The following is a 23830-nucleotide window of genomic DNA, read 5'->3' as shown; positions in this document are numbered from 1 at the left end:
TAATTAACATATGAAGTATCATTTTCCCTAACATAAATATATATTTGATACCAGCCGTAGCATGGCTCGCTGCTTGTTTTGATCACAGGGTACGCTTAAATCTTTGACGCAATTTGGAACGCATGGGAGAACATACCTTGGACTTGCTTTTGTGCAAAATGTACAAGTCTTAATCACAAAATAGACAAACACACACAAACAGTTACCAGCTGAACACTACACACAAATCTACACATAATAAACAAACCCAAAGTCCCAAACAAACACAAAAACATGAATGGATAGTGGATACAGACATCAAGTGCTGGCTATGTTACTAAAAAGTTGTTGAAACATATTATGTTAACGAGAAATCAGTAAAAGTTGTTTTTAACAAAGCAGACTTCGACTCAATTTCAGCTCGGAGCTGATAACATCGTCTTCTTAATTACTTTTTCGGGATTCAAATAAGCATTTCGTTGATTCAGTTAAAACAGAATCACACTATAGTAATAATATAGTCTATCTAGACATGAAATAGATAGTACACGTAATCCAGTGGCGGATACATGCTATGAACTGTGAGTGACTTCTTCATGTCAAGATTAAAGGTATAGACCGGTTTTGGAAACGTCCCCCTCTCAAAAAATCTTCTTACCAATCATGTGAAAGAATATGTTTTGACTAATACAAGATGATACAAATTTTGCCGAGAAACCGCCTACTAATTGATATATTTGATAAATTGTCATACCGATCCAGCCTGGATAGATATCTCAAATGCACTTCAATATTGAACATTTGGGTATATATTTCTGCTTTTTTGTGAATTTACGTAGAAGTATTGCCATCTAAACACCTCTGAAGGCAATATTAAAAAAATATTGAATCAATATTTTGCACCGTGATTTTACCACTACTGGTCTATATCTTTAATCTTGCTGTGAGGAGGCCAAATTTACATTATGGTGAAACTGAAAACAAATTACGATGAATCTGAAAAAAAGCATCACAATTTGATAGTACATCCTCTCTCTAATATTAAAAATGAGGAAAACAAGAGATTCCACATGTTTCACAAGGGGCTCAACTGCTGGTTAATACAAACATGCATCAAAGCTGCAAGACATGGGAAGATGGATGGGGTTACTTTAAAGAGAAGGTTGAGTTCTGAGGAGAGGTGAAAAATTACCTGTGAACGTTGTCATTGTTATTATGCAAGTGTGGAAGAACATCAGAGAAAAAATGTTCCCTGAAAAGCATGGCTCTTCAAATGCCTTCGTATTCTAAATATGACAAGTAACAGCTTAAAAATGAGGTCAGATTTTTATGCCACATCTTGGTGTAGTCCTATATACACCTTTCCGTGTATAGTGCTTGTTCTTTACCAAGACTGGGCCAAATTTCTTAGCATTTTGATGACTCCAGAACCTTGCAGTACTCACCAATACTTATGTGCTACATGATCAACCTTTTCTGATCTATTCCACACCGTTTCTTTCACAATGCGATCGCATGAACAGAACTCAACTTTATCTTTATGGATCGTGTATTCACATGTCTCATGCAAAAATAAAAAATATAAGCAAAGGATCATGGGAGGAGATAGCACCACTAAAGGACAGTGATTTTGTTGTTGTTGTCGTTGACAGAGTGGTGGAATTAGGTTTCCTTCTTCCAATTGAAAGCACTAACATTTCCTATCATGCCAATTCAAAGTCAAAGTCATGTTCATCAAAAGATAATACAATTTGTATCAGAATACATGACACGGGGTAGTGATGCATAACAGCATAGGCACACGATGAGTAGAAATATTGTTCTTTCAAACTCCTATGTCTCATCTATTTCTTGAGAACTCTGAATGGAATACAACAAAAGTTCTGTCCTTATTAGGTCAAGGTTGGGTCAAGGATGGGTTAACGACCCTATCCGATGAAATTACAACTTGATATAAATGGAAAACTGAATGAATAAAGAATACAAATATGAAGGAATAACAAGTATTTACCCTTTCATTATTGCACAAAAGCAAATTAAACCTCATTTTCCACACCCCTCCAAATAATAATAATAATAATCTTTTGAAATCCACTCCAAATCTTATTAAGTTAAACCGAAAATGGAAATTCTTTTTGCCCAATTGATCGTGAGCCCGGCAGCCACTGAGAGGCACCAGATCGACATTGCTCTATCCCTTATTGTTGAACGTCAAACAAGGTAGCAGCAACTCCCGTCTTTTAAGACGCTCTACTGATTTTTTACGTCGACAACTTCCCGATTTTCAAAGCTTTAGATTTTGAGTTTTCAGGGAGCTGATACTCCTCTAACAGACACTAAAATGGCATATTCTTGTAATTTATGGCTTATAAGCTTTCCGTTGATATATAATTCCCCCATTTTGTTTTTCAGTTCGGATATGGTCTTTAAGGTTACCCAACCTTAACCAATTATGGTTGGAATAAGGTTGGGTCAAGGTTAGTTTGAGGCTGGGTAAAGGCAGGGTTAAGGCAAGGTTAAGGCAAGGTTAAGGCAAGGATGGGTCCATGTTGAGGCTGGGTTAGTGTTCACACAGTGATGCATTACTGTTAGGGAGTGGAGGTAATACATACCAAGAGATACCTCAGGGATTTCACCTACAATGGTGTGTTTAAATAGCAAGGGATCACAATGGAAAACAAAATGTGTTATCATCAATATGTAATACTCCCAATCCCATTTAGTGGGACTACAGAACATTTAGAAATCACCAATGGTATGATGTACACGTACCAAGACTTTTAACAATAAATAAAGCAATTTACAAGTGAAACATTAAAAGTTTTACCTATAATGGTGTTTTTTCATTACAAGGGATCACAATGGAAAACATATTGTGTTATTATCAATAATTTACTCCTATTAGTGGGACCACAAAAAATGTAAAAATCACCAATGGCATGATGTACATGTACCAAGATTTAAAGGAGTAAAGACAGAAATTTACAACAGAAAAATGTCATTATCAGCAATATTGACCTCTATCAGTGGGATTGTAAAAATGGTGAATGGTACGACATACAAAGATTTTCAGCAGTAAATAACAAAGTACTTCATGATGGAAAAAATGACAAGTACCGACTCAAAAGACTGGTAATACAGCATTGCACTGTCGCATTTACAAATTTGTTGATGTACATTTAAGTGGTGTGGTTTTGAGGGATTAATCTGGGCTAAAGGAGCTTTTTCCTTCCGAGAGTGCTTGGATGAAAAACTGTTGATGCAAAGCTTCATGAAATGAAATGAATTGCATTGCATCGGCATGGAACTATTGATAGTGTTACTGGTATAAAAAGATTCAGCAAATCTCCTGAAGGTAAGAACAAAATATTCTAGGAAGGCATTATTATTACTCATTCTGAGAACTAAAATCAAATAAATGAGCTATATTAGAAACTTAAACAATATCATCATTTTTCTCTTCCTAATCCTCTATTTACAATAAATTACATAATATCATCTATTTTTTTCTTTTCTATTTTTTGCAAAAAACAACAAATCTTTTTGAGAATAAGAATGGGAAAAAAAGAAGGACAAAATTGTTGAAAAGCTTCCTAAAATAAGGGATTGCGTATAATTTTTTCTGCTTTTTCATGCACACATCAATGCAAACAGGCTGTTAATTTTTTTTTAATGTTTTTTGTTCAACAGATCTAGACAGTTTGACAAATGATCCACATAAATTGGTATCAAATGACAACCAGAGGTCTCTTTAGTGTAATATACACTTGGCTGTTTAATTTTTTCACCGAGTCAAATAACAGTTATTCCATAAAACCTTACTTAGCTAGTTATTAACTAATTACACATGATATAGTAAATAATTAGTTGACAACTAGGCTTAGTGAGGTTTATGGGCCTAAGTGTGCGAGAACCAATTTAATTCTTTTAATCATTATTACAAAAAGGTGCCCTGGATCGCTGTCCAACAATGATCTGAGCAAGCACCTGTCAAGCAAAATGCTTGTCACCTCCCATGATGAAACATTCAACACCTCAATTTCTCAGGTACATTTTCATCCGTTAACCCTACACGATCTCTTACCTTCGTAGCTATAGACCAGGATATTCTTGGTAGCGGCGAGGTGTGGATTGTCATTGACATCCGTCACCATTATAGACAGGGTCTGGGTGCCGGTCAACAGTTCGTCTGTGTTCACTTCTTCTATCAGAAACACGATGTCAAAATACGGAATAGCTTCGCGGTCGATAGCTCTCCCGCTGGTGCTTATGGTGATGTCCCCGCTGGTTTCTGTCCCTGCACACATGGGTTAAGGAAGAATATGTGAGACAGTTGGATGTTTGTTGGGTTAATGTGAGGAAGGACTGTGGTTACTGTAAAACAAGACATTATCATGAATTTCATAAAGAGTCCAGATTAAATTTCATTAAAATGGAATGCCATGAGAGCTTCTAGTTTTACAAAGCATCGATTGCCAAAACAGCTCGTGAGCTATCCCTTTAACTCTTGTGAGATCGATCCCTTACCTAGTCCTTCTATTGTGAAGTAGTCCGTCCATTCGTTGGGTGTTCCTGCCACTCGGTATAGGAAAGGCGGTCCAGAGGCTGGGTCATCGTCGTCTACAGCTCTCACGCTCACCACCTCCGCCACTGCATCAGAGTTCTCTTTCACCGACGGGGTGTAGTCTTCCGCGAAACGAGGAGGCGTGTCGTTCACGTCCTCGATCACAACGTTGATGGTCGCAGTGCCCGACATTGGAGGATCACCTGGGACAAGGGTCAAAGGTCAGAATGATTACTGATATTGTTTCTGCTGCTACAGTCAAACCTACTTTAGTGACCACCTGTCTACAAAGACCACATCTGTTGGTTCCCTTAAAAATGGTTTTTCATTGAAACATGTACTAAAGGAACCTGTCTTCAAAGACTACTTTTTGTATTTCCCTTAGGTGGTCACTATAGACAGGTTTGACTGTACTTACAATCATTTTGTTATCGATCAGCAGTCAGATCTCAAGTGCATAGGATGGATAAACCAAATTTGTTCCCCTGGACTGGTGTACAATTCAATACTTGGATCAAGTAGACATATTATGAAACATCCAACTTTGACTTGGTAAAATTGCTCTTCGTCGTATCCAGTACACATTTAAGATTTTTTACTTGAACAAGCCAGAATAATGAGCTGTCATGACGTCATACATGTTAATCTTGCATTTTCTCGGCCTCAGCCCTACAACCGATCAGCAACTGCTCAGGTACATGTACCTTATAATTTAAGCTTATTGAATCTGTTGTATTTCCCATGCACAGTTTAATTACTTTCTAGTTTAACTACCCTAATATTATTGGGATCTATTGCTAATATTTCAAAATGATTGGCTGAGTTGTGCTAGCCTGGGGGGTGTTTCATAAAGCTGTTCGTAAAGTTACGCATGACTTTACAAACGACTTGTATATGAAAAGCCAAATGGGATGCTCAATATTCATTGATTATTATTTATTAAGTTGAACTGTGCAGATGTAGATTAACATTCTTATTATAACAACCATTTTTAATGCAAAGTATATTTTTTGCCATAATTTAATTGAGGTTATTGGAAATATCAGAAAAAACTTTGGGCATCCTATCTGGCACTTCATATACAAGTCGTTCGTAAAGTCATGCGTAACTTTACAAACTCTTTATGAAACACCCCCCAGGTGCCTTAAACATGCAGTAAAATACTAAGTAGAAGAATGCATCTGAACACCACTTGTGGCTATGTTTTTAAATATTTTTTAAACATTTTTTTTAAAAGACAGTTTAATGTGTCACGTCACGTCTGCACAGGCTTAAAATGTGAGCAACTTACCGTTATCGACGGCATAGACCTTAAGCTCGTAGCTGGCGACGGTTTCCCTATCCAGGGGCGATGCGACCACGAGCCGCTGGTTGGCATCAATACCAAACTGGCCTTCTGGATCTGTGGAGGGGTCAATCACGTAGCTGGAACAGAAAAGGACGAAGAGGAATGGTTGATACCACAGTGCAGGCCATATGGAACCAAGGTATACCTTGCAATCAACATACTGAATAAGGCGTTATTTTCATTAATTTTTCAAATTGAGGTAAGATCTAGAAATGAACAACATGCACGAAAGTTAGCAGCAAGGTATAAGCGAATATTTATTAACTATATATATTTTATGAAGAGTTTCTATTTCAAAGATTTTTCATCACCATAACGCAAGATTTTTTTTAAGTTTTAAAAATAAATTTATTTAATTTCCAGGTACATGTATAAGCAAAATAGAAATTACAACACAAAGCAAACAACATGAAAGAGTTACAAGACAGTGAAAATGCCACCAGCGGACAGGATTTAGAAGTGTTGTGGACTAGTGGATATGTCACCCGACTGCAGATCACAAGGTACGGGGTTCAAGTCCCGTCGCTAATGTCCTTTTGCAAGACGTTAATCTACATTTGCCACTCTCCACCCAGATGTAAATGGATACCTGATATGCTTGAGCGCGAGTTACTTTGGCAGCTCGGCTACGACCAGGGTAATTTGTGTAAAGCGCCATGAGCATCAGAGCCTGACGAATACCGGCGCTATATAAATAACCATATTATTATTATGTATGCTGAAAAATTTGACTTCTTTCTTACTTCAGCACTCCACCCGGCTCATCCAAATCGGTGGCAGTCAGGGTGAAAGTGCCCACTTGGCTTCCGACATCAGCACCTTCCGACACCGCCCCTGCGTACATATCCTCCTCGAACACAGGAGCGAGGTCATTGGCATTCTCGATGGAGATCTCGATGGTCGTCGTCTGGGGGGTACCGATGGTGCCCTGAGAGTCTTCTACCTGGATCGTCAGCGTGAAGTCATTCGCATTCCCACTCTCAAAGTCGAGAGGCTATTGTTTGACAGGATGAAGAACAAACATAAATCATTTTTTTCTTGAATTTGAGAATGGAAAACAATGGCAAGAATGAAATAGATGGTGGTGGTTGGTGGTGGTGGTTATTTTCCCTGACTGCTAAGAAAGCACAAATGCTTGTAAGTAAGCAACCAGACGGCCGACGGCTTTAGGTCCTCTCTGAGGGACCTGGTAATGAGGATTAATGCCTTACCAAAGGGCACTAGCGCATCGCCTTGGTTGTTTCGAACCCGGGTCACCGGATTACGAGACCACTGCTCTACCGACTGAGCTATCGCGCCTCCTCGATTGTGAATTCTTAGACAGGGTTAAAAGCAATCTGCTTTAATTAACTTAAAGTGCTGGAAATGCCATTAAAAATCAGTTCCAGCAATGGGACTATATCACTTGATAACAACTCTTTAAAAAGCTCAGAAAATATGTCTTTTATCTTTTTTCAAACTTCGTGTTACATAAAGATGACTCTCTGAAAAAATCAAAATCATGTAGACAATAATTAGTTTATTTTTCTTCTTCATTTTGGTTGAACTGTGATAAACTGAGAAAATGTCATAGGTATGTTTTGTAGTGCTTTCACCCATCAACAACTGAATTCTCTAATTTCTCCCAGGCGTGCTACCATGATCCAAAATTTGCTCCGGTGACAATTTCTATAGTCTATAAATCAGCAAATGTACAAGATATTAGTAAGGGTTGTAATTTTATTTGTTTATTTGTTTTTATCTAAACAGGGTAACTCTGTCAGTATTTAATTACTCTGATTTCCTGAGAGGCCATGTACAAATTATAGGTTACAAATACAGAAGATATTACTTTAAATACATACATATCATATCATGAAATACTTGTTTTTGTTTTTGTTTTTATAGGTGAGGTTTGGGGTTAGGGATATTATTTCGTCTCGAGACGAAGTAAAGAATGCTGTAAATAAAGGAAATTGACAGCGGAGCAGTTGTCGCCATCATGGCCTGTAAAACCCAGTTACAGAGCTGCCAACATCCAGAACAGAAAAACAGTAATCACAAGGTCCAAAATCAGTAATTTGGGGAATACATCAGTAATTTCCTATACGGCACTATGAATCTTAAAAAAACGGCATGCCAACACTGTGCGCATGATTATCTGAAATTTTTGGTGACTTTACTCACACAAAGTTGTTTAATATTAATTTTCAGGTCATCACAACACATCAGTTTCCATGAAAATTGGCTTCTATTTTTTCCGTCTTTCTCAGCGAGTGTTGGATGGCCGCCATACTGCACAGGACTTTTTTGTTTTTTGTAATCCATAATTTTAGACAACATTCCGTACTGCCGTAATGATTGTTAATTTCCGTACCAATTATAGGAAATCTGTACTAGTTGGTAGCTCTGGGTTCCCACATGTATTGGAATGATTGTACAACATACCTTATTGACTTGAATGAGTCCTGAGAGCGTGGCTGCGTCCGGGACGATCCTAAACAGGTCAGCATCATCTCCACTATTGATCGTGAACACGACCTTGTCCATGTGGTCAACGTCGGGATCGGTGACCTGTACGGTGGTGATGGTCGTACCAACGGGTTCCGTTTCCAAGACGGAGGCAGGGGGGAAGGGGTCTTGAGTGAACACCGGCCTGTTATCGTCCACGTCGTTGATGGTGATGATGACTGGTGTAGTGGCTGCGGTTTTCATGCAAACAAATATGGATCATTATTTTTAAAGATAGTGTTGAGTTCAGTCATGAGATCATTGTGAAAAAAAAGGTGTGGAATGGATCAGAATCATGGATCATGTAGCATACAAATATTGGTGTGTACTGCAAAGTTCTGGAGTCATCAAAATCATAATAAATTTGGCCCAGTCTTGGTAAAGTAACAAGCACTGTACACAGAAAAATGTATGTGGGACTACACAAATGGTGTCGGGGCTACTTACCTTGATTTCCTTATTTTTCTATGCTCATTACTCAGCCAGTATACATTTTCTATCAAAATTGTTTGGCAAATGACATTTATTTGTAATCTTGAACATTCATTGTAAATTTTGTTTGATTCTGTGAGAATTCATTTTCTTTTTATAACCAGAGCTCAAGCTTATCTTTAAGTAATATTCATTTACTAATATCCAGGAATATATAACTTAATAATAAACGAAACTTCAATAGGAATATTTAAATAACAAAAATACCTACTAATAATGCTTCAAATTTTGATTTTAAAGCCAATCTGCACTACTTTGGCCAGAAGGGATTAGACCACCCAGCGTGGTCACTGACAGGTGGTTATCTCATCAAATCAGCTCTCAATTAACATAAGAAAAAGGGGATCATGGGGGACCAGCGGTCACCGGTTAGGCATTGTTTGCTATATAGAGGGCGCAAGTAGCTATCAGTAGTGCAGTGGGGCTTTTAGGCTTTCCTCATTGGTTGTTGGTCTTTTACTTTACATATAGGTTCTACAGTATTTATTTTCAATGCCACACGCACTGACCTGTGTTAGTTCCATCAGTAACTTGGACCTCAAGTTCGTATTCAGACACTCTCTCTCTGTCCAACTGTATCGCGGTTGTGATTTCTCCAGTGCCGCTGTCGATGTTGAAGTTGCTATTTGGGATGGGGAAGGAATATACCAGGTTATCTGCAGTGTCTGGATCTTCAGCAACCACAGCCAGCACCAGGGTGTCTGTTCAAGAAATAATCAAAACAAGGGCATCAATGACATGAGAAAGATATCAACATCAACAGTAATGACGTCAATTTTGATTGAGATATTACATGGTATAATGTGTCTAGGTTAAAGAAGTAATATTGCATTACTAGCAAAGTTCAACTGAAAGGCGTCCAAATTATTTACCCATCACCAACTGGAACCAGGTTGTCCCTGTAAAATAACCTATGGGGGTGAGATCATTCAGTAATCCGAGGGTTAAAATGGCTGCCCTATGAACTTTATAAGAGTCCCCAATGCCATAATACAGATGCATTTCAAGAAGTACATATCAAATTTAAAAACTGTAGGGTTGATGATAGACATGAGCAGGAGTAAAAATTTGTTGACTCTTCAGACTATATAAAATAGCTCATGGATAGAGCAGGGGAGATAGTGAGCCCTAGAAAAAAAATGGATACGGGGGGAAAAAAATAGGGGTAAAATCCGTAAAAAAATAGTTTTTTTTTTTAATCGGGGGAAAAAGAAGAAAAAATCGGGAAGAAAAAAAAATCAGGAGAAAATCAGGAAAAAATAACAAAATCAAGAAACCGATGTAAATCTGGTAGTTATCAGGCCTGATAGAGAGATTCCAGTAAAATAGAACGACTTACTCGGTGGCATGTTTTCATCGACACTGCCCACGTATTCCTGATCGGGGAAGAAAGGGAAATTGTCGTTTATGTCTTCCACTTCGATGATGACATCCACGTAGCTGGAGAGTCCGTTTCCGTTGTCATCCGTCGCCATGGCAGACAGGACGTAGCGGGGGATCTCCTCGCGGTCCAGCACGCCAGTCAGGGTGATGTTGCCGGTCTGGGGGTCGATGGTGAAGAGGGTGCCGGCTCCGGTTCCGAGCAAATCGTAGACCACCGCATCAGCAACCGCATCTGCATCTCCATCAGTGGCAGCGACCTGCACAACAGTTGTCAAAATAAGGCCCAAGTCATAACGTGTGTTCCAAAAAAGAATTTAGGTGGTATTTTCGAAAGCGGACTAACTTTGGCCATGGTTTAATCCTCCGACTAAGTATGGAATGCCAAGTGTCCATATGAATATGTTTTTGAAAAAATTAATCTGTCACTAAATTAAAATAAAATTTAATAACATAATTGATAAACAACAATATAACTATAAAATAATAAAGTTATCATGGTAATTTAGGGGCATATCAAATTATTCAAAAATATATTCATATGGACACTTGGCATTCAATACTTAGTCAGAGAATTAAACCATGGACTAAAGTTAGTCCGCTTTCGAGAATACCACCCTTTGACTTTAATAAGCCAGTATCCATGTACATGCCCAATATGTTCTTTACACAAGTCATAAAATTCCCATAGGCTACATAAAAACATGGTTAAGCTTCCAAACAATGCCCTATAACATTATTAGAAGACATAGAAATGTACAATTGCATTTGAAAATTTCAGGTATTGTGATGTCATTTGAATCATTTTAAAATTCACGATGATAATACCTGGAGCGGATTATATTTACAGAGGCCACTGTATTGAGCTACCATCGATCAACTTCCAACATTATATTTATGTCACACTTCGTACATACCGTCAAAAGGACTCTAGGAATATCGGAATCGTCCTCCTCGAGCACAGTGGCCGAGTAGGAAGACTCCCCGAACTGCGGCGCTACATCATTGACGTTGATGACATTGACAACAACAGTGGTGGTCTCGGTATTAAAGCCATCATTGACGCTGTAGTCCAACGAGTACGATGTCTGCGACTCGTAGTCCAGGACGCCCGCCTTGCGGATGACACCGGAGTTGGCAACCACGGTGAAGGCTCCGCCAACGTTGCCTCCACTGATGAAGTACTCCAAGTCCTCGGCTGAAGACAAAGACAAATAATGAATTATCTTTCAAGACAGGGTTTATGCATTGCAAAACACTCGCTCATTTTGTGATAGGTAAAAAGAAGAAAAACAAACGCTACCAAGCTTCACTTAAAGGGACTTTGTAACATTGTTCAGATAAGAGAAATGGTGGTTAAAGTACTGACTTCAATGAGAGGTTGTACAATTAAAGATAATCTGAAAGTTTGAGTGAAAAAAGACCATTATTAATGATTAAAATTGGGAAAAAACTGATCTGATCAATTTCTTAATTCTCCCAACTATATTATTATAATTTAATTAAATTTTAGGTGAATGTAAATCATCCCAAAGCAATGAATTGGCTCTATATACCATTCCAAACATTTTTTAAAGCCGTTTTATTTTATTTTCATGGTTGGGAAAATTTAAAAAATTGATTGTTAGAGGGTGTCACAAGGTGACGCCTACAAAGAAAACCATAAATATTGTTTCACAATTTTTTGAATGTTAGAGGGTGTTAGTACAGTATAAGGAATATAATGAGTAACATTTCATACAAAACTTACAAACTTTTTTCATCAACCTTAAACAATGTTACCGATTCACTTCAATCAACACTAGATGAAGATCACAGAGATGCCAACTTTTGGAAAACAGAAATAGGGTGGATTTGTAACTGACACCAAATAATGTGCGCATAGCGCACATCTCGAGTGCGTAGTGCCCGACCCATGCGGCCGTGGTTCTAGATGCTCTCTGGTGCAAACTGAGCCTTATTTTGCAGCAATTTACATGTGTATTTAGTTAAATAATTCCCCCTTTTTTTTAAATAACATACAAATTGTAAAAAATGCATGTTGAATTCCTTTCAGACTTCCGAATATACGGGTACTTGATACTGTATTCGGTCTTATACTTCCGAGACCATTTCTTGGTCTTCTTTTGCTGATTTTCCGCCATTTGGATTCTGTGTCAATTTCCACGCATTGGTTCCTGTGATCCATATATGCTGAAACAATCTTTCGCTACTCTTAATTTGTCTTTTAACATAGTGGAATTACTACATGCTAAAGTTAACAGAGGATATTTCTCATTCAATTCACAGATATATATACTGATAAGCGCCCCCCCCCCCCAAAAAAAAATCATAATAGGATAAGGATGGTGATCGTAAGGTCGGGAGTTGGGGTGAATTATCGGGAGCTTGGCATCTCTGAGATCACCTTAAAAGAAAATTTTCACACATGTCCCTATTTTGTTGCCATGCCAAATGGAGTTTGGTAAGGGCTAGGGATAAGGTTAGTTCTGGTCAAGAGGCAAAGTTGGGAATTCTTTTAGAGTACGAAACTGCCCGCAGAGCCATCTTCACCGGCCCATGTGGCGTACGACCAATACTTACAGATGTCTGCATCTGTGGCTGTGACCATGCCGATCTCATAACCCATCTCTACATCTTCGGAAACATCGAAGCTGAAGGTGCCATTGAACTCAGGCTGGTTATCATTCTCATCCACGATGGTAATGAAGACAGTAGCCCTACCTGGAAAGTAAAAAAAGAAAGCAAGAAGTAAATGAAAATCATCAACGATAAAGAAGGAGGTCGATGAGAACAAGAACAAGAAGAACAAGAAGGAGAAGAAGAAGAACAATAAGATGAACAAGTCAAGCAGGTAGTAGTAGTAGTAGAAGTAGTAGTAGTAGTAGTAGCAGCAGTAGAAGTAGTAGTAGTAGTAGCAGCCGCAGCAGCACTAGCTTTAAAGATAAAGTTGAGTTCTGGTCATGCTATTGCATTGTGAAAGAAACGTTGTGGAATCGATCAGAAAAGGTTGATCATCTAGCATATAAGTATTAGTGTGTAGTGCAAGGTTCTGGAATCATCAAAATGATAAGAAATTTGGCCCAGTCTCGGAAAATTTACAAGCTCTGTACACAGAAAGATATATATGGGACTACGATGATGTTACATCCCATATTTAGATTATTAATACATTTGAAAAGCCATGCTTTTCCAGGAACATTTTTTATCTGATGTTCTTTCACACTTGCATAATACAATGATAACGCTCACAAATTATTTGTCACCTCTTCCCAGAACTCAACCTTCTCTTTAACAGTGCTATATATCTAGTAGAAGGAAACATGAACTGGAATTGATTTCATCTTCAGATTTTAAAGGTCTGATCTCATTTTGTCCCATGCAAGTCTGATTCTATGTAGTTGAACCTTGATGAGACCTTCATGTGTGTTTCCATCTTTTCCTAACCCATCTCCAAGAACAGGAAATGGATGCATTTAAAACACACGAGAGGTTACAGTCATCTCCCTGTGGTGGATTTGACGCAGTGTCCATGTGCGCTCATGGCTAGTGCTTTGCTGTAAATGTTTTATGCTCATATATAGGTCTTTATAATCTTTTTCTTGTATACATTTGTGTTACCTTTAATGTTTTTTTGTTTATTTTTTTTAATTTCTTGATATATATGTCATGGTTGGTGCCCCAACCACAAGTTTGTATTCAAACTTCTTTGGGGCTCCTAACACCATGTTTTTATATTTCCATTTGAATTATTTTATATGTATTTTTTATGGTTGAAATAAATTGAATTGAATTGAACTGAACAGAACTGAACTGAACTGAACTGAACTGAACTGAACTGAACTGAACTGAACTGAACTGAACTGAACTGAACTGAACTGAACTGAACTGAATTGAATTGAACTGAACTGAACTGAACTGAACTGAACTGAATTGAATTGAATTGAATTGAATTGAACCAGCCAGATTTTGTTTGAACTCCTGCTGCAAACTTACTCTCATTGATACCATCCGATGCTATGACTGTGAGTGGAATGGTATCTTCGGCCACAGCTTCCCGATCGAATTCAGTTATAGCGAATATCTCTCCCGAGTTTTCATCTATCCTGAAGTCCGTCTGATCGCCGTCAATACTGTACACAATCTGCAAGAGGGTGAACAGTAATGAATAGCTTGTCTCATTTTAAAAAGGCAAACGTGCATGTGTTTCCACAGGCATCGCTTCAGAGTTCGCATACACAAACGCCTTGGCCGGAATGACCGATTATTGCATGAACAAATGTGGCACGCGGCGGCAGCAGCAAAACTTGTGTACCACAGAGAACTTGCCGCAAGAGACTCAGAAAGCGTTCTGTCAGCGTTCAGAATGATTGATGCGAGCGTTTCTTTTGAAGTGGGAGGAGGGTGTGTGCATTATGTAAGGCCATAAATAAATAAATAAATAAATAAATAAATAAAAAAATTTAAAAACGTACTGCCGTATTCATAGCGAAAAAACGGAACAAATACGGCAAAAACGGAACAGTTGGCATCTCTGTAGATGGATCTTCGACTGCGCACAGTCGAAAAGGATGCCTCCGCCATATAGCGATTTCACAAACCAAAATAGAAGCAAGTTTTTAAAATTCAAGTTTGATTGTAATCCATTAACAGGTTCTCAGAATATCGTGATTACATTCTATTTTTCATATACATGTATGACCTCATGACCCTAAAATCTAATCAGTTCATTGGCTCAGCAAGGTAGAAACAGGTCTTGAGTTTGATGATAATCCGTCGATTGGTTCTAATGATAATGTGATCACGAGCTTTTTTTGCATACATAATGAGCCCTGTGACCTTTGACCTCCTGACCCCAACATTTAATCTTGGGCTCTGTAAGATACATACATGACCCAAGTTTGGCGGGAATCCATCAATCAGTTCTTGAGATCACGAGAACGGGACGTACGGATGAACAGACAACCGAAAAACATAATGCCTCCGGCTACTTCGTTGCGGCGCCATAAAAATGGGTTGAATATATACGACAAACAAAGTATGATGCAGTACAAACCTGGCTGAACCCTGGAGTTACATCTGAATCTGTGGCCTCTAATGTAATGACAGGATCATTATTGGGTAGTGGTTGGTTTTCTGCAATGTTTCCATAGAATGTGAATGCAGGGAAGATGGGTGTCTCGTCGTTGACGTCCAGGATCGTGATGATTACGTTGGTCTCCACGGTGTAGGGCGAGTTTGGGTACCTAGCTGTTACTATCAAATCGTACCTGCAAATTAAAAACATGATAATCATTGCTGATAAGAATTATAATATACATGACATGCATTTGTCTTTTCTCTCTTAAATTAACTTCATGCATACATTACAATAACAAATTTGATTTTGATTCATTCTCAGATATTAAAAGAATATTTTCTTTCGACAGGACGTCAAATGAAATCCATTCTACATGCATGCAAGAACAAACCGTATACACATCACCATCTCTATAGCATTATCAAAAAACACTTGTCATAGAAATATGTAGATGGAACTAAACAAACATGTGAAAGGAAAGTTTGGTCCAACACTTCAGCTATTTCTTGCCATATTTCGAACAACCATGTGCAAAATCATTCTGAGGCACCTGTGAAAAGTCCACCTAACCACATTCAGTTACTTTCCAGTTACTCAGATGTACGCGGGCTAATTATGATTAGCAGCAACTGAAATTAGTTTCGTAAATGAGCGATTGAAAAGGAGTAAAAGGTAATGAGCTAGAGTCCCAAGAGAGATTGACGACATCAAGAAAAATGATTCAAGTAAATGAAAATGTACTTAAAGATAAAGTTGAGTTCTGGTCATGCAATTGCATTGTAAAAGAAAAGGTGTGGAATGGATCAGAAAAGTTGATTATGTAGCATGTAAGTATTGGTGTGTACTGCAAGTTCCTGGAGTCATCAAAATCATAATAAATTTGGCCCAGTCTTGGTAAAGTAACAAGCACTGTACATACAAAGATGTATATGGGACAACACAAATGGTGTCAGGGGCTACTATACCTTGATTTCCTTATCTTTCTATGCTCATTACTCAGCCAGTATACATTTTCTACCAGAATTGTTTGGCAAATGATATTTATTTATAATCTTGAACATTAAGTGTAAGTTTCATTTGATTTTGTGACAATTCATTTTCTGTTTTTACCAGAACTCAAGTTTATCTTTAAGAGGTTCATCTGATTGGTAATATGACTTGTTAATTAGTTCTTTCTTCACAATCGGTGGAAAATCATCTGTTTGGGTCGGCTTTCACTTGCAGTGCTGCAAGCTTCTCCAGACCTAAACAGGTAATTTTTCCACTACTGACTGAAACGAAAATGAAGTATACAAAGTGTTGTACACATGTGACATGGTTCAAAGGTGTTGAGAAAAAAACTCACCGCTCAACAGATTCAAAGTCAAGAGCCTCCAACACGGTAATGTAACTTGATGTGAACTGATTATCATCGTTACTCAAGCCAAAATTACGATTGAAGTTGGTGGATGGACGCGACCCACGAATGATATTGAATCCAACTTGGGCAGTTCCCGTAACAGACACCAGTAAGACTTCCTGCGACATTGAGTCTTCCCTGATGGTGACTTGATAGGGTGTACCAGAAAACGTAGGGACTTGGTAGCTGGTGTCATCGCTGCTTCTAACATCAATTTGTACGGGAACATCGGTAGCTTGGCGACCAACATCCTCTGCCGTCACTATGCAATCTTGTTCATTTATGTTTCCATCGGTGCCCTTGATTTAATAAAACATACAATTACTTCAACACAAATTCTACCAACTGCTTTCATCTGAGGTACATTTTTTATTCAGTGTACTAACTTTAGTCTGGGTTTAACCCTATATAGCCTGGGCTATTTTGAAACTGCATAGCCTGGGGGGGGGGGGGGGAGGGGGTTCTAAGGCCCCCCCCCCCATGATCTCGGCCGTAAAAATTGTCGCAATTTATGCAATTAAGGACATAAAATTCACATTTTTACCCATAAATCCTATATTCTTCATATTTAAGCATTAGTTTGCACTACATATATTCTTTAGAACATTTGGAATAATACTGCTAAAACAAAAATTGGAAGAGCCAGGTTATTCCTTGTGTTATCTATTGTTCTGAAAATTTCTTATATATTTCTTTGTTTTTTGAACTTATGTATTTTATTGTTTTTGTTGTTTTATTTCATTTATAACTATACACCTGTAATTCAACTATTTAGACCCCCAAAATAAACACCTTAACTATAAACAAGACCAAATAACTAATGTTTTATCTCTTTTTTGGAAAAATGATATTTCAATATGTTTTGTACCCAATCTACGAAAAAGAGCGATTTTCGGGCTGACATGCAAAGGCAAAAGGTCACATGACTTCGTAAAGGTAGGTCCAATTCTCAAAAAGAAATAATCAATGATACGCAAGACTCAAAAGAAAAAAGTCATACAATTTCAGCGCAAGATTCTTTTGCATTAAAGAATTATTGCAAAAAATGTAGAGGGGGAGGGGCTTCTAAAGCCCCCCCCCCAGGCTATATAGGGTTAAGGCGGCAGATTTATTTCACTAATTTATGAAGCTCTGGGTGTCAACCTCTTTATTCCTTTACTGGAAATACTTAAACATAACCAATTTCTGTAGCTAAGTAAACGTATTTAAAAAAATCATGGCATCCTAAAATCAAGCTCTATTTTCACTTTCTTGAACCCCACTTCTGGAAATCAATATCGTTGATTTATTTTGCTGCAGAATAATAGTAAATAACAGGTTTAACTCAGTCCCATCCTTATGAATACAAGTCATAGTGTCACTTACTATTAGTGGAGAAAGGTCTTGTCTAACAATGATGCGTCCTGTAGCGGGCTCAATAATAAAATATCCAGTATTGCATTCACCACCATCTGCTGCGCTAAGAGAGTATGTCAAATCTGAATCTAAATCCAGATCATCGGCTTGCACCTCTATTACTACATCCAAAGGTGCTGCACTGGTTGATATTGAAGCTGTAATAGAACACATCAAAGTACAAAGTCAGCAAGGATGTATTTTCAAGGGCCATCATTATCACTTTGCAAAACATAAAGGAGCTGTTTGAAATCTTACGTTCAACTGAAATGCATGAAGGGGAATTCACGAATAGTGACGTCTGCAAGAGCACAAATTGGCCTGCAATCAAATTTATGTGACCCACCACTAGAGTTTATGGAACATCTATGAGGTACAAAAATTCTTTAACCCCAAACTTCATTTTCGTAAAGTAAACAAATTATGGTATTGTCAATTATGCCCACTTTAATATCCTGTCAAAAAAACTGCATTTTCTTAAAGCAAGAATAAAGGTATTGCTATTTTTCAAAACTTTTATTATCCTGCAAAAAAAAATCAAAAAACTTTTTAAAAAGCAAGAAATAACGATATTGTCACTTTGCTTACTTTGATATCCCGTGAAAGGAAATGCAGGGAAGTTGTCGTTCACATCCGTCACTTCGACGGTGAACGTACAGAACCCTGTCAGAGCGGGGTTCCCATCATCCTCTGCTTCAACCGTCACCTCAAAGACTGCAGTGGTCTCACGATCCAGCAAGGTATTGGTGGTGATGAGGCCGTTCTGGTCAACCCGGAAGAACCGGCTTGCATCACTGTTAGACGAGAGCTTGTAACTAATCTCGGCGTTGGATCCCTGGTCAGAGTCTGTCGCCGTCACCTACGGAGGAACAAGATGCGGCATACAACATGTTGTACAATAGTATACAAATAATACACATCAGTGAGGGCATTAGTAAGAATTACCCACACGAGGTACCTTTGGAACAGTCTAACGTTTGGACTGTTTTGAAGGTACCAAGTGTGACTAATTTTACTAATGCCCGAACAAAATGATGTGTATTATTTGTTTTATAAGATTATGTTATATTTGTTTTATAAAATGATGTTTTCTAACATGATTTTTATGATGACCGGTCATTACCTAAATTATGCGCGATTACGCGTTAGGCAAAATAAATGCCTGGTCACGTGTACGCTTTCAACCAATCATTTGATTAGGATCCACGTCATCATCTTATAATCCAGGATATTGGTAATTGGAAAACAGGTTTATTACGAAAAATATCCTCCCTTTGTGAAGAGGACTGTAAAAGGAACAATAATGCATGGTAACTCGGTAGACAGGCAGGTTTGAGACCACGGGTCTCCGCTATCATAACCCCAATGGATTGGAGACACAAGTAACAGTGCTCCCGCCGGCTAGCCGCGACAGGCCAATTCTTGCGCTCGCGGGTCCATATCGTTCGACCAGTGCAGCGCAGCAAAATGCTAGCCACCAAACGAAATGACCAAAGTGGTCCGAACTGTGTAATTCATGAAATAAGATTGATTGTTCTGATACCAGCGCATGTTTATTCATTTGGATGTCAGAACTCACCCATCAATTGATTCAGAGTTATTACTTGCTAGATTTATTTGAACTAAAAAAATGTAATTATAATATATGAGAAATTCAATTAATAATTTCTTACTACCTAAATCAAAAACATGTTTTGAGACTTCGGTGCGAAGTGCTGGAACTCAATCTCACCAGAACTTAAACGTGAATTATCTATCATGAATTTCAAACGTAATCTAAATAAGTATATGGAATCAAGAGCCATTAATGAGTAATCCCCGTCCCCTTTAGATATTTCATATGTATTTTTAGTGTATGTTATATTTGTTTTGTATATATTTATGTTATCATTATTATGTTGAATTATGTTGTTTATATGTTATTTTGATATCGTATGTTTTTTATGTATATGCACGGCCCTACGGACGAACAGTCCGCGGGCTGAGGTAGGCCTCCGTGCTTAAATAAATAAATGAAATGAAATTGCCCTTCTAGATCTCAACAGACGATACCGTCTACACTCACTGTTATGACGTCCGTGTCAATGGTTGCATCTTCAGACACTTCTCCTCTGTAATTATCACACTCTGGAAATATTGGAATGTTGTCGTTGAGATCGGTGACAGAGATTTCAACGGTTGCATTGGCTTCGTTGTTCGCCATGTCTGTAGCCACGACAGCAAACATATAGCTAGATTCGACCGCTGCTCTGGCCACAGAGATAACTCCTGCAAGTGATACAGATTGAAGAGTTAGAAAGTTCCATTAGGATTTTCATAACACCTTACCTTAAAAGGTTTTGGAGATATACAGTGTGCCTCTACAAATAATACTTACACTGTGACACCAGGGGGGGGGGGGATGTTTAAAAAGATCCTAAGTTTAACTTATCTCTAAGTTAGACTTTACGTTTATGGAAAGCTGTTTAGCATCTATGAAATATTTTGTAAAAGCTATTTTAAAAGGCATAAAATGTTGATTCTAATCATTCATATTTTCTATTATCAAAGAAATTTCATATTCTTGATTTGGAATTTATAAAAAGTCTAAAATACTTGAATTTATTGCTTTAATGTATTTTATTTCAAGGCTACAAATGGCTCTACATAATGTTTTAAGTCCAGCTTGGAGTTAAGTAAGATCTTTGTAAAACACCCCCCTGGACACTGCCCCTAGGGTAGCGTAAAGGTGATACATATCCTGGAACTTTTGTTTTACTCTGACCTATCACCAGGGATGCCAGTTAGAATTGATCAGAGGGTCTGAAAATCACCTAGAATTAGCTATTTTGTACACAAAAAAGCCTATGCTAATTTGCCAGAGTGAGAAAATACTGGACATTGGAAAATTAATGAAAACACATGTGTTGGATTACAATTTAACATTTAAAGTTCTATACCAAACCAGTTATCAAGGTTGCAGTGTGCAAGGAATACTCAGTAATATCTCAACTAAGTACTGAAGATAAGATGAAGAGACAGTTTACCAAATTGGTCGATCCTGAATGTGCCATCTCCACCATCGATGGAAAGGGTCAGCACGTCGTTTACATCGTCGTCGCTTGCATACACCGTTCCCACTTCATAGTTGACCTGTGCAACTTCGTCCATTCTGAACCTGTATGAGGGTGGCGTGAAGTAGGGAGCCTCCTCATCGTTGGCGATGGAGATGACCACGGTGGCGGTGCTGCTCAGCTGGGGAGTTCCCCCATCGGTGGCGGAGATGGCAAAGGTGTAGAAGCGCTCCCCTTCCTCATAGTCCAAGACGACGGCGGGGGAGAGCACCCCGGTGTCACTGCCAATCGTGAAGCCGCTGCTGGGGGTGGTGATGGAGTAGGTTAACTCCGCATTCGGCCCCACGTCGCAGTCGGTAGCCGTAACTGAGGATGAAATGTATGGCGCAAAGTTCAATGAAATGATTAAGAACTTATCAAAAGGATGAAAGATGGTTTAAACATTACAGTGGTGAAGAAAAAATAGCCCTGTTTGAAAACTGAGATTCTGAGATTTTCATGGTCGCAGCTACTGTTGATGAAAATCGCTTGAACGATCTCCCGCAGTAACTGTGTTGTGTAACGGCATTTTGATTTGTGATTCATGTTTGTTCAAAAATCACTTGAACGCACCCTGGGCCTCACCCAGGTGGATGCTGCAAAGGGAAATGAAATATCCACTCCCACAGCATTGGTAAAACAGAATTTTATGATGATGATGATGATGATGATGATGATGATGATGATAATACAGTCAAACCTGTATTAGCGACCACCTTTCTATAAAGACCACCTGTCTATAGTGGCCATGCATTTTGTCTCCCTTGAGAAAGAATCGTGTATTGTACAACCTGTCTAGAAAGGCCACCTGTCTACAGTGGCCATTTTTCTCTGTTTCCCTTGGGTGGTCTTTATAGACAGGTTTGACTGTACATACGAAAGAAAATAGAACTCACCTGTACCAACGGGCTCTCCAATAGCGGTTGTTTCGAGAACGTCATTGAAACTCAAAATGTCTTGTCCAAAAGTAGGAACACAGTTGTTAACATCTTCAACCATCACATTGACCTAGGTTGAAAAGAGTATAAGAAGAGTTCAATAATGCTAAATATATTACTCACTGCAGATGGAGCATCGAAAATAATATCGCTAGTTATATTTGTTTGTCTTGCAATGTATGGTCAACAAGGAATCTAAAAGATCACGACGGTTCGTCAACACTTCGTCAGGTGATAAAATATAATGTAAAGAAAGAAGTGTTCAGTTCCTAAGCATGCCATATCCAGTTTAGATCAAAGTTGACCTCTTTGAAGAATATTCTAATTTCTAGTACTAGGTTAATAATAATAATAATAATAGGCATTTATATAGCGCCGTCTATCTTGACAATTCTATTACGAGGCGCACAAGAAAAATAGAAAGAATGAGAGAGATTGGATGGTTCATACATGCACATTGACAAATCAAAAACTTACCTTTCCTATGAGAAAATAATTAGATCGAGCCTTAGAAAAAATGTGTTCGGTTCCAAAACATTCTACATCCACATATTTTTTTTAAACCGATTGATTAATTACACAAAAACTATGGACCGTAATTTTTTTTAATAAGAGTGATTACGTCATCCCTGTACACAATAGTCCCATATGACTGAGTTTCATTTCAAATTGATAATGAGAAATTTTCTCTGAACTTTGCTTATGGATGTTTTGGAATCGAACACTTCATTTACTGATCAAGAGCATGATTGACACGGAAGCTTGGCTGATGTCATGGCAATGATAATCCAGCGTTTGATATCCTAAGGCAAAACTATACTGTACAGGTAACTTTTCATTCAACAGTGCTTCCTGGTAGGATACAATTCTCTTCAAATCTAAAATATAAATAACTACAGGTACTATTGTAAAGGAATTCATCTTCCATTTTGCAAAACTATACTGTACAGGTAACTTTTCATTCAACAGTGCTTCCTGGTAGGATACAATTCTCTTCAAATCTAAAATATAAATAACTACCGGTACTATTGTAAAGGAATTCATCTTCCATTTTGCAAAACTATACTGTACAGGTAACTTTTCATTCAACAGTGCTTCCTGGTAGGATACAATTCTCTTCAAATCTAAAATATAAATAACTACAGGTACTATTGTAAAGGAATTCATCTTCCATTTTGCAAAACTATACTGTACAGGTAACTTTTCATTCAACAGTGCTTCCTGGTAGGATACAATTCTCTTCAAATCTAAAATAGAAATAACTACCGGTACTATTGTAAAGGAATCCATCTTCCATTTTGCCTTATACCAGTACACAACTTATTGAAATTTAGCTATGAAAACATCAACTCTTACAAGTAAGTGTGATGTCACCACACACAAATATCTATGTTGGTGTTTTCAATCTATGTGGTTCTTGGCAAGTTTCTTTTCTGTGTTCATCACTTCACTATTGTCCTTTATTATAAGAACGCTTCACTCATGTTTTTTTTCAAATGTCATTCTTTGTTTGATTGTGGTTATTATTATTGTTCTTATTTTGTGCTTTCTTTTGGGGGGTTATCTTTCTCTACAAAAATGTGATATTTTAGAATAGCCATTAACAAGAAAGTTGAACTATTCCCTTTCATAGGAGTAATCTCATTTTGGATTGTGAATATGGCGTAATAAGG

At 38.0% G+C, this 23830-nt stretch overlaps 1 protein-coding gene across 2 annotated transcripts in view; it reads right to left on the bottom strand.

Moving 5' to 3' along the window:
• Positions 1–23830, bottom strand: part of LOC105442843 (neural-cadherin-like) — a 72551-nt gene that overhangs the window by 16383 nt on the left and 32338 nt on the right. The window contains exons 6-23 of one of the 2 annotated variants that reach the window (XM_030975151.1): positions 22116–22227; positions 21154–21546; positions 20193–20395; positions 18716–18986; positions 18098–18285; positions 16679–17031; positions 15310–15523; positions 14250–14397; positions 12837–12977; positions 11171–11451; positions 10213–10513; positions 9383–9574; positions 8319–8572; positions 6635–6885; positions 5835–5968; positions 4507–4746; positions 4064–4276; positions 2592–2615 (exon numbers count right to left, since the gene is read on the bottom strand). In XM_030975151.1, the coding sequence (XP_030831011.1) occupies positions 2592–2615; positions 4064–4276; positions 4507–4746; positions 5835–5968; positions 6635–6885; positions 8319–8572; positions 9383–9574; positions 10213–10513; positions 11171–11451; positions 12837–12977; positions 14250–14397; positions 15310–15523; positions 16679–17031; positions 18098–18285; positions 18716–18986; positions 20193–20395; positions 21154–21546; positions 22116–22227 (3913 nt within the window). The remainder of the gene's footprint in view (positions 1–2591; positions 2616–4063; positions 4277–4506; positions 4747–5834; positions 5969–6634; positions 6886–8318; positions 8573–9382; positions 9575–10212; positions 10514–11170; positions 11452–12836; positions 12978–14249; positions 14398–15309; positions 15524–16678; positions 17032–18097; positions 18286–18715; positions 18987–20192; positions 20396–21153; positions 21547–22115; positions 22228–23830) is intronic. The other variant, XM_030975152.1, reaches the window with a different exon arrangement.

The sequence above is a fragment of the Strongylocentrotus purpuratus genome, unplaced genomic scaffold (genome assembly GCF_000002235.5).
Source record: "Strongylocentrotus purpuratus isolate Spur 01 unplaced genomic scaffold, Spur_5.0 spur5_scaffold_8, whole genome shotgun sequence".
NCBI classification, from domain to species: Eukaryota; Metazoa; Echinodermata; class Echinoidea; order Camarodonta; family Strongylocentrotidae; genus Strongylocentrotus; species Strongylocentrotus purpuratus.
This window is presented reverse-complemented; position numbering and strand designations above follow the sequence as displayed.